The sequence below is a fragment of the Ruditapes philippinarum genome, unplaced genomic scaffold (genome assembly GCF_026571515.1).
Source record: "Ruditapes philippinarum isolate M1 unplaced genomic scaffold, ASM2657151v2 ctg13714_1_1_1_1, whole genome shotgun sequence".
Lineage (NCBI taxonomy): Eukaryota > Metazoa > Mollusca > Bivalvia > Venerida > Veneridae > Ruditapes > Ruditapes philippinarum.
Window position 1 is genome coordinate 55,539 of NW_026858663.1, and position 12,248 is coordinate 67,786.

General features: G+C 32.2%; 1 protein-coding gene across 2 annotated transcripts; it reads left to right on the plus strand.

Annotated features, from left to right (window-relative positions):
- The first annotated feature begins 7,865 nt into the window (after positions 1-7,865).
- On the plus strand, positions 7,866-11,051 carry LOC132753890 (uncharacterized). 2 transcript variants are annotated; one of them, XM_060744433.1, is made up of 2 exons: positions 7,866-8,204; positions 9,860-11,051. In XM_060744433.1, the coding sequence occupies exons 1-2, from the start codon at positions 8,135-8,137 to the stop codon at positions 10,825-10,827; spliced, it is 1,038 nt and encodes a 345-aa protein (XP_060600416.1). In that variant the 5' UTR covers positions 7,866-8,134; the 3' UTR covers positions 10,828-11,051. The 2 variants fall into 2 exon arrangements, with proteins under 2 accessions (XP_060600416.1, XP_060600417.1); XM_060744434.1 differs by lacking the exon at positions 7,866-8,204 and adding an exon at positions 8,606-8,713.
- The last annotated feature ends 1,197 nt before the right edge of the window (positions 11,052-12,248 follow it).

The following is a 12,248-nucleotide window of genomic DNA, read 5'->3' on the forward strand; positions in this document are numbered from 1 at the left end:
GGATTACAGAGATGATAGTATCAGTGGAATATTGAACTGTTCTTTTGAAATGTCTCTCTCTGGAAACAGCGTGAATAAAACGGTCTATACAGTTTTGCCTAACAACGAAATTAAAATGAACACGTACGGAAATGTAAATGTTGAAATTAATTTTGACAAATGTATGGAAAAATCATACCATATTAATTTCTTTCGTTTGTTAATATTTAAATACAGTGAAGTAAACTGCGCCTCTTTTGAAACAAGGTGCTTAAATGGAACTCGGTGCGTACATGCAGATTTGGCTTGCAGTGATGTGTATGATTTTTGTAACAATGATTTCCGTAATTGTAAAAGAAACTCGGGCAGCACTACAACCAAACGTTATAAACGAAGAGGTCCAACATCTGTACGTGGAATAATACTGGGTTGTTTATGTTTAACTGTGCTCGTTTTATTCCTGTTATATATTATTGTGTGCCGTAAGCGACCTTGGTGGAATCGATTTGTACAGAAGTTGTGTGGTATGCAACCAAGGGGAAGAAGATGCGTTCCGAATGAACGATATACATGTAGAACTAATCAAATCCGCTTAAATACTAATGATTTTCAAGATCCACCACCAAGTTATACAGAGCTGGAGCATTGTCATCATAATCTCAACGTCCATGTACAGCCTCGTTCCGAGACCGGAAATAGTTCCTTGAATATCCCACCACCCTTATATACATCTGAAAATACGGACGATGATAGCAATGTTGACAATGAATTACCACCACCATACTCTACGGTGCATATGTATACGGATGGGGTCCAATATATGTGAACTAACTTCAAAACATATTAGGGCTTTTAGAGAAGGTGGGATAGCAGAAACTGAAATCCATTCATTAATTAGTTAAACATTTGAACTTCTAGTATGCTCTAATAGGTCTTGCCACTGAAAGTGCCTTCATCTCAGATTAGTATAGCACATATTTACAAAATGTATCTATAGAATTATGCAAAGAGATCAACGTATCCTTGTGTCCCTCATATCCTATTGATCCTTTAGAATAATGTCTTTGTTAATTTTGTATGTCAGCGTGGTATTTGCGTGCACGGTTAAATTATTAGAAGCTTTAGGCATGATACAAAATATTATTTCATTAAGCTGTGGATGATGCGCATGTATATTGTATCTCCTCGAACGACATAGTAGCGTAGCATCAAAGCTAATCATGCAGTTACTAATTTTGAGAATTTATTAAATGCTTCATTTGGTCATAATATGTTGAAACATGTCTGATCGGCATTTTCTTTGACTTAATATGCATTTTGCATGCCATTTTCACTTGTCAAAACGAGATAATACAGAAATAACAGAATCCTTTGTGTGCTTTTTTCATTTTTATTTTGAAATAATATATTGAATTAATTTGACAATCATTCCTATTTTTATAGATACAATATCTGCAGTATGTGTAACTGAAAATATTGTATTTAGTTTATATCAATTAGATACCAGTTTTCAAGCTTTTTTATTGTTTACAATATATTATAGCTATATGATGTACATGTACAAATACACAAACGTTTGTGTATTCATATAGATCTATTTGTTGCTTTTTGCCAATGCTATTTTTATACTTGTAGTAAAATATGAAAAACACGTTGGTTTGCATTTATTTTTAATTAAAACTATTCAAAATAAATAAAATAACAAATCTAATAATGGTATTATTTATGTAAACGAACTTATTGATAAAATTTAGAAAACAAGTTGTATATATATGTAACCATATAATTCATATAATTTGAATAATGCAACAATAGCTCCGGAATATTTTTTAATACTTTATTACTAAATATGTTCGATAACTTGGTATCTTCAACAGCGTTTCAGACACTGTGAGAAAAGTGGAAAAGCTCATACCCGAACTTAACCATTCTTATTTCGGATATAAAAAAAACGTGTAAATATGTTTAAATAACAAAATGTCTTAAGTTGACCAGTTCATTCACTGGATTTTTTGTAAGTTATAATATTGGTCATATATTAAATTTAATGGAATTTATTGCGAGCGAAGCTATAAGTTTCATAAAAAGTATAATATACGTATCCCAATAACTTGCTTATAGTTTCTCAGGTGCAGCAACGTTTTTTGAAGTCTTGATAAAACCCGCACTTTTGTATGATTGACACTTCAAGTGCATTAAAATATGTCTATTGCCTGGCAAACACGTCGTATCGAGGCCTTTTTGCATGTTCATTTCAAATATATATAAATAGTTCAGTCAGTTTGGGGAAAAAATACTTCAGAAAATTCATAAATCATATCATGTTAGGGTATTAAGCACTTAAGCACAAAATAGTTGTTATAAGTAGTTTAACATTTCCTTGTCTCTTTAAAGCTATTGTACTTGAAATATTTCATTATTTCTGTTTGTCATTAGTTTTCACGACCCTGGGGGTCCGATGAAATTAAATATTGTAGTTATTAAAATAGTTGTCTTCTAAAGATGTTAAGACATCTTTTTAAAACATTATTTACCCTTTTTGTTTACAATGTCAATTTATTTGAAGGAAATACTTAATCAGATGAAGCAAAAGTACATAATGTTACATCAAAAATGTGTATTTTATTGGTTACATTAAAATTTGGGACATGCAAACTGAAGTTAATAAGCGCTATCTTTTCTGCCGCACTGGAAAGGTACACGTGTCGCAGTTTTATCTTGTTGATCGTATTTAAGGAAATAAAATCTGTGAATGATCGCTAACCGCATGGGTTCAAACCCCGTCAGGTGCAAGTCGTTTCCTTGAGCAAGAAAGTTTACACTCATTGCTCAATACTGGTTGGTTCCAGGAACAGATTCGAAAGTGTGTCTATAATCCTAAAGCTTCCTACACATTTGAACTAAAATAAATTCTGTATCAACCAAAAAGAGCTATGGAAGATTTTAAGTGTTTTTAACCAGGTTTTCCGAAGGAAAAAACTGGTTATTAGATTGAGGTATGTCGGCGGGCGGGCGGGCGGATGGGCGGACGGGCGGGCGGGCGTAAACAATTTCTTCTGTGCGCAACTCTTCCTACATTTTTCAACGGATTTTGATCAAACTTTCACAGAAGCTTTGACATCAAGTGACCTGGCGCATATTGTCGGGGTTTTGTGATTGGATTATATTTGACCTAATTATGGTCCTTTGTTTTTTTTCCTTATATAGAATATATAGTGAATAATTTCTTCTGTGCCCAACTGTTCCTACATTTCTCAATGGATTTTGACCAAACTTTCACAGAAGCTTTGTCATCTAGTGCCCTGGTGCATAATGTCGGGGTTTTGTGATTGGATAATATTTGACCTAATTATGGCCCTTTGTTTTTTTTCCCAATATAGGATATATAGTAAACAATTTTCTGTGCACAACTCCTCCTACATTTCTCAACGGAATTTGACCAAACTTTCACAGAGGCTTTGTCATCAAGTGCCTTAGGGCATATTGTCAGGGTTTTGTCATTGTATAATATTTGATCTAATTATGGCCCTTTGTTTTTTTTTCCTTATACAGATTATATAGTGAACATTTTTTACCATGCGCAACTTCTTCTACATTTCTCAACAGATTTTGACCAAACTTTCACAGAGGCTTCGTCATCAAGTGCCCTGGTGCACATTATGGGGGTTTTGTGATTGGATAATATTTGACCTAATTATGGCCCTTTGTTATTTTTCCTTATACAGAATATATAGTGAAAAAAAATTTCAGTGCTGAACTCCTACATTTCTCAACGGATTTTTTCAAACTTTCACAGTAGCTTTGTCATCCAGTGCCCTGGTGCATATTGTCGGGGTTTTGTGATTGAATAATTTTTTATTTAATTATGGCCCTTTGTTTTTTTTCCTTATACAGAATATAATTATAGTGAACACTTCCTCTGTGGCAATTCCTCCTACATTATTCATGTATTACATTGCACATAGTTACATTGTTTGTTGCTTGTATTTGTATTTCAAATACAACATATTTATCTACAATGGTGATAATTGAAAACCTGGTGTCATGGCATTGCCATGTTTCTTGTTTAGTACTGGAATTGTCATATCATATTAATATAAAATTGTATCATTGTAATACTGTATTATAATATGTGCAAGAAAAAAACGAAAAAGTGGCAGAAATATAATTATTATATATTATATATAAGTATATGATGTACTTTTTGTCAAAGTATGCGCTTTAGTTAATACATGTAAATCAAGCTCATTCTAAACTATACCTTTCATTTTCTCCGTGAAAACACATGTGCATTTGTTGTATAAGCATACAAAAGGTTTGATTATTTTGTAGAAATGTTTGCTTTACAGACTTTGATTTGGACACACCTTTGATGAAATAACTACATTGTTGTACTTTTAAACACAACACATTGGTTTTCACTTGATTAACTGCCAATTTGACACAAAATTTCAAGTCTAATCTAGTATGTAGTCGCTAGCCCGTACATATTGTATTATGTCCCAAGTTACACTAACTCAATACTGTGAAAAATGTAAAACCGACGTTTATGTACATTCTCAATGTATAAAAAATGATAAAATACCTCCTCTTCCTTCGTTAAGACCACCATCACCCTTGATTATATGTCAAGTCCGATTCGGTGCCCCTTACGGTGCCCTGTGCCACAAAATATTATATTTGGTTGCTGTGTTTCATGACCGTCCGAAAAGGCGTGTCCATGTCGTCCTGATAAGTCTTTATTTTAGAACATCAGCCAATAGCCTGTTTTATTAAGATTGGGAATTTTCATCTCATTACCAGATCAAGTAAAAGAAAAAAATGGACGGACATGCTGGATAATTTGCCGTACATTGGCACCGTTTTTCTTTTGAAGGGAAGTCAAGAACGCCACCAAGACCAAGGCGGTGATGGAATTGGACATTGAAAATTATATAAGTTGGCCTTGCTGTCCATAAAACATGAGGTGTCTCGGCTATTTCTCTTAATCCTGCCAGCTCTTGATCATGCTAATGAGCACAAAACAACACCCGGGTCAATGTGTGATCGATGTGTTGTTTTTGTTGTTATAGCTTATAAAATAACATACTTGTCAACAAAGTCCATATTATCGTTTAGGCTTAAACAAGACTAGAGTAAAACGTTTGATATTCACCACCATGAACAACAATGTTACTGCCAAAATAGGTTATAGTGTAAGACAAACCCAACCTGGACAAAGTCGTCCCCATCTAAAAAATGACAAGGTGGTCAAACGTCCCCCATGAAATATACAGGTAGGACATAAGCCCCCCCCCTCCCATGGGGGAAATGCCCCCCCCCCCCCCCCTAAGGTTTAAATACCAAACTGACTACTTTCTTTTTTCACACACCAAGGTGCTCAAATTAATCAAGGTTTACACTTACTTTTACATAAAAATAAAAAGAATTTGTTCTAAATATACATATGCATACATAATAGTAAAGATAGCACTGCAATATGAGTATATGATCAGAAGAAAATGATATAAACAAACACAACTATAATACAAACATGCATACAAAGGTTACAAACATGAAGAGAAATGTAGATGAAGAGGTTTTTGTCCTATATGTAAATTTGATGGACGGAGGGGGTGGGCTTTGTCTTATATGTTAATTCGATGAAGTGGGGCTTTCGTCCTATGTGTAAATTTGATAGGGCTGATTGGTGGCCTAATGCTTAATTGAATTATTTCATTTGTTCAAATTATTGTTCAATCATAAAGTATATAACTTTCTTTAGACCATATTTGTTCTGATTTGAAATGTAATGGAACTTGAATTGCATCACAGGAGTTATTATATCTACAAATTCATTTTAACAAAGTATTGTATACGCTGAAAACACGAGAACAAGTGATAAACCTGATGAAACAAATATATATCAAACTATGGTATAAGAGGAGGGACTGTTTGTTTGTTGGTTTTGGTTGAGTTTTATGTCATAAGGAAAGGGGACACTGACAAAGCCCCTTAATTTACTCTATTCATTTAGATATAATTCGTTTTGCTTAAAGTAACATGCAATTATGATGAAACAATTAACAGAGCATAACAGAATATAATCTTAGTTTGACATGTAATTGATACATAATCATACAAAATTACATATATGTGATTTATTGATCAATATAATATATGTTCATACAAACTTGTAAAACATCAGTATAAATATCACGTAAATATCACGTAAATATGCCGTTATTTGTTATTTAAATGTGATTTCAAATAAAAGAATAGATGTCATGTTGTTGAGGATGTAATTAAATGTACAATACAAGACAGGTCTATGTCTCACATATTAAAGGGATAGATGTATCATTTCAAATTGCATTAAGACTACATACTTAATTGACAGACTTAACAATTGATACAATTGAAAATGGAAAATTTCTGTAATTATACCTTTATTTAATATTATACTTTTCAATGAAATATTACAAAATATTGATTAAATAATTTGCAAATTTTTATTTCCACTATTTTCACTGTACACAATAGTTATTTTTTTTTGCAGTGAAATATATTTTCCGTATTTTGGCTGGTGTCTTTCCGGACTACTTCCTTCTAAATGCAGCCACTACACAAAGATAAAATGGAAGTCTTTTGAATGGAAAGGTAAAAAATGTACACAATTATCAGAAAATTTAAGTGTTTCTATAAATACAGGATTTATTTTCATATCGTGGTTTTAAAATTATCATATTTCACTCGTGACTACCACCATTCGTGAAATATTTATTTTTCAAACCACTCGATGAAAATAAATCCTATATTTATAGAAAAAGAACTTGAAAATCCTTTATTTATTTTATTCATTTTGCTAGATTAAGAAATATATTCATATTACTATTACATATTAGTTTTAAAATAAATCTTTTAGAAGGTCTTTTATCCTCAACTTGACATGTCCGGGGTCCTTACTCGACAGCGCAAGCTGCATTTTGGGCCCGAAAGGGCGGATGGACCCTCATTAAGCATAGATTAGAAGAAGACGAAAAGTCAATTGATACGCTATAAATAAACCACAGTACCAGCTCGAATTCGCTATTCCTTTCATTATCTGTTTACATCAATATTGACAAAAAGGGGTGTCGATAATTCTGATATAAAAGCATAGTATTACAATTATTGCTACCAAAGCAATTACTTATTTTTTAACCGTTCAGCGTAATAGCGTAGTCGTTGAGTGTTGGCTTCGTCAGTGTAGAGACCGTGGTTCGATTCTTGGAAAAGGCATTTTTTCTTTTCTTTTATTTTTTGGTTTTTAGATATTTTTCAAAGAACTGGATTAGTTCTTCGTGAATTTATTTCACACAATTCTATTTGGGAACATTTGGTTTAACACACATTCGCTTTAACAAGTAAAAATAGAGGCAACAGAGTTGTTATTATAGTGATAAATGTGGAATGTAAGAAATTTTAATATATAGATATACAAATGAGCCGAAATTGTTTAAAAATGTAGCAAACTGAAATAGAATTTTGGAGGAATTTTGCTAAATCGTTATAAGTTTAACTTTAAATTGTACAAAATATTAAATTAATCACAAGTTTATAAAAGTTTTCTGAATGTAAAAACCATACAGACATAAAGAATATTGTACAATTCCAGATTTTAACTCGAAAAGACATGAACTCTTCGTACGTGTCATAATCTGAACTCTCTAACCACTACGCTACTCGGATTTACGTGCCTATATCCAATTTAATTCTTCTTAATTGCAGCAAAAGTGCAAAAAGTAATAACTGAATAACTTGCACAACCCATTATATCATAATGGTTTGACCGATTAATGTAAACGTTATCGTGTTCGACTTTTTTTATATGTGACGTCACTAGCGACAATATGTAACAGGCACAGAACACCTGAGAAAACTAATGTATCGAATTTAATACAAGTCTTATTATTGTTTTGTAACCGGTATGTTAAAGAAATCGATTCCTTTTGTGCATTAAACCTGGAAATTTTTCTTTAAAATAAAAATCATTTATTTATTTACGAATGTGGTTATCTTAACTATTTTGTATTCCGTATTGATCCATGATTGTTTACAAACGTTTTAGTGCATTTTACATTTAATAAATAAAGTAGGTGTAATAAAGGAAGTGACACATTTTACAGAATGAGATATGAGTGATTATTGGATTGTAGTATTTTTACTTTTCGTTGGAAAAAATACAGCCGATGGCATTGTCGTGTGTAAGTTATTTACCCGTGTATTTTGATATATGTACATGAATATAGTATTAAAAATCTTTCTTTTAAAGGTCAAAAATATGATATAATGTACTTTCGTTACATCGTGTTAAATGCTACAGTGTGTGCAGTCTTAATCATTTACCTGGCTGCATTTTTGTAATGAAGTTGCCTCTTTTTTAATTTTATTTTTCATATTTAATTATCATCAAGTGAATCATTAACTATATTTATATAGTACACTTTATAACTCTTAACCTGCCGGAACCAAAGTTGATCAGCTTTTGCTACCAATCAGTAAATGAAGTATAGAGCTAGGTCAGCCTGGACATCCTTGCAGTCTCAGCTCTACAGTATACAATGCTGACAGCTAACTTTTGGGTGAAAGTCGGGTGGTGGGCGGGCGGGGAACAAATTTTAAAACAGTTTTCTCAGCAGCTACTTATCACAGTTTCTTGATATTTGGCATGCATCATTAACATGTGGTCCCATACCGTGGGATTCGATTTCAGGTTTGTCGCTTATCCACTTTCAGTTAAATTTTCGACATTAATGGTCAATGGTAGGAAATTTCGTAACTACTCACCACAGTCTCTTGGTATTTGACATACAGTATTGACACGGGGTCTCATGCCGTGGGAATCGATTTCAGGTATTTCGCTCATCCACTTCCTGTTTACCAAGTTAAATTTTCCACATTAATGGCCAATGGTAACTTTTTTTCGTAACATCACAGCCTCGTGAATGATATCTGGTATACAAATGCAACCCGGCCTTCTCTGTCGTTGGCCCATTTTTGTATTTTGATTTTAAATTTCAGATGTAAAATCATCAATGATTGTCTCTGTTCTTTCAAACAGCTAACGGAATTTTCGTGAAATTTAAATGTATTATCTGCAAGTATATAATTATGTACTGTGTTACCTTTAAATACCGACTAGGCAGTTTATATTTATATCATTTTTTACACAGTTACACCTAAGCTTTAAATAACATGGCACCGACTTATATGACAGAACTGATGACTTTATCCGACAACAAAATATATAACTTAAGATCTAGGTCACGAAAAGATATTGTATTATGGACAAGACCTAAAACAAATTATATTAAAGACACATTTTCTTATTATGGCATGAACATTTGGAACAATATACCTTTAAATATTCGTAATGTTAATAACCTTAAATATTTTAAAGAAAAATACAAAGCATATCTTGATGTTCATATGAGTGAATGAATGAGTGAATGAATGAATGAATAAATATATGAACGAAGGAACGAATGATGCAATATACGTATATGTTTAAACAAATTGTTGAGTGTCTGTCGAAAGTATATGAGTTGTATTATTCTAAAAATTACATATTATACATTCATTTTTCTACCTATGCATATCCTGTTGTTGTTGTTGTTGTTGTTGTTGTTGTTTTCTATTTTAGAAGGCCACATTGGAAATAAGATATATATGATTGTTATTGTATGTTCTTAATGTGTAACCTTCTTTAAATAAAGATATTATTATTATTATTATAAGCTTAATTTTATACTATGAAAAAAGCAGTATCATGTATGATACTTACTATTAATGAAATTTCAACTACTGAGTCTTTTAAACGTACAAATATGTAACATACTTCTCTGTATATTTTTTTCAGATTCTGGTTTGGATAAATGCAATATGTCATTATTACTAGACATGAGATATCACGCAGCATTTATTGACTTCAATGTCACTGAGACGTCGGTAAAACAGTATCGCAAAGGATGTAACTATTTGGTTAAAACAGCAGACACGCCCTTCTTTGGAATGAAAGTTGTATCGGATTACAGAGATGATAGTATCAGTGGAATATTGAACTGTTCGTTTGAAATGTCTCTCTCTGGAAACAGAGTCAACAAAACGGTCTATAGAGTTTTCCCTAACAACGAAATTAAAATGAACACGTACGGAAATGTTAATGTTGAAATTAAATTTGACAAATGTATGAAAAAATCATACCATATTAATTTCTTTCGTTTGTTAATATTTAAATACGGTGAAGTAAATTGCACCTCTTTTGAAACAAGGTGCTTAAATGGAGCTCGGTGCGTACAAGCAGATTTGGCCTGCAGTGATGTGTATGATTTTTGTAACAATGATTTCAATAATTGTAAAAGAAACTCGGGCACTACAACCAAACGTTATAAACGAAGAGGTCCAACATCTGTACGTGGAATAATACTAGGTTGTATATGTTTAACTGTGCTCATTTTATTCCTATTATATATTATTGTGTGCCGTAAGCGACCTTGGTGGAATCGATTTGTACAGAAGTTGTGTCGTCTGCAACCAAGGGGGAGAAGATGCGTTCCGAATGAACGATATACATGTAGAACTAATCAAATCCACTTAAATACTAATGATTTTCAAGATCCACCACCAAGTTATACAGAGCTGGAGCATTGTCATCATAATCTCAACGTCCATGTACAGCCGCGTTCCGAGACCGGAAATAGTTCATTGAATATCCCACCACCCTTGTATTCATCTGAAAATACGGACGATGATAGCAATGTGGCCAATGAATTACCACCACCATACTCGACGGTGTTTATGTATACGGATGGGGTCCAATATATGTGAACTAACTTCAAAATATGTTAGGGCTTTTAGAGAAGTTGGGATAGCAGAAAGTGAAATCCATTCATTAATTAGTTAAACATTTGAACTACTAGTATATGCTCTAATAGGTCTTGCCACTGAAAGTGCCTTCATTTCAGATTAGTATAGCACATATTTACAAAATGTATCTATAGAATTATGCAAAGAGATCAACGTATCCTTGTGTCCCTCATATCCTATTGATCCTTTAGAATAATGTCTTTGTTAATTTTGTATGTCAGCGTGGTATTTGCGTGCACGGTTAAATTATTAGAAGCTTTAGGCATGATACAACATATTATTTCATTAAGCTGTGGATGATGCGCATGTATATTGTATCTCTTCAAACGACATAGTAACGTAGCAACAAAGCTAGTCATGCAGTTACTAACTTTTAGAATCTATTAAATCTTTCATTTGTATTTGGTCAAAATATATCATAACATGTCTGATCGGTATTTTCTTTGATTGTATTTATATTTTAAATTACATGTCATTTTCACTTGTCAAAACGAGATAATACATTAATCACAGCATGTACATGTACAAATACACAAATGTTTGTGTATTCATAACATTTTGTTATGTTAGAGATGTTGTTTCTATTGACAATGATATTTTTATGCATGTAATAAAATATAAACACGTTGATTTTCATTTATTCTTTCAATAAAAACTATTCAAAATAAATAAAATAACAGATCTAATAAAGGTATTATTTATGTAAACGAACCTAACGTTTCAGACACTGTGAGAAGCTGTGGTAAAGCTCATGCCCGAACTTAACAATATTTTTTCTTATTTTGGAGATAAAAAAAAACTTATACATGTAAATATATTTAAATAACAAAATGTCTAAAGTTGACCAGTTCATTCACTGGTTATTTATAAGTTATTGGTCATATATCAAATTTAATGGAATTTATTGCTATAAGTTTCATAAAAATATAATACATGTATACGTATTCCACTAACTTGCTTATAGTTTGTCAGGTGCATGCACGCACATCGGCATGTTTTATGAAGTCTTGATAAAACCTGCACTTTTGTATGATTTACACTTCAAGCGCATTAAAATATGTCTATTGCCTGGCAAACACGTCGTATCGAGGCATTTTCAAATATATAATAATAGTTCAGTGAGTCTGGGGAAAAATACTTCAGAATTAAATATTGTAGAGTTATTAAGATAACTGTCTTATTAAGATGTTAAGACATCGTTTTAAAACATTATTTATCCTTTTTGTTTACAATGTCAATTCATTAGAAGGAAATACTTAATCAGATGAAGCAAAAGTACATAATGTTTACACATGATAAGCGCTATCTTATCTGCCCAACTAGGAAGGTGCACGTGTCGCACTTTTATCTTGTTGATAGTTGTGCAATGGTATTTTAACCTT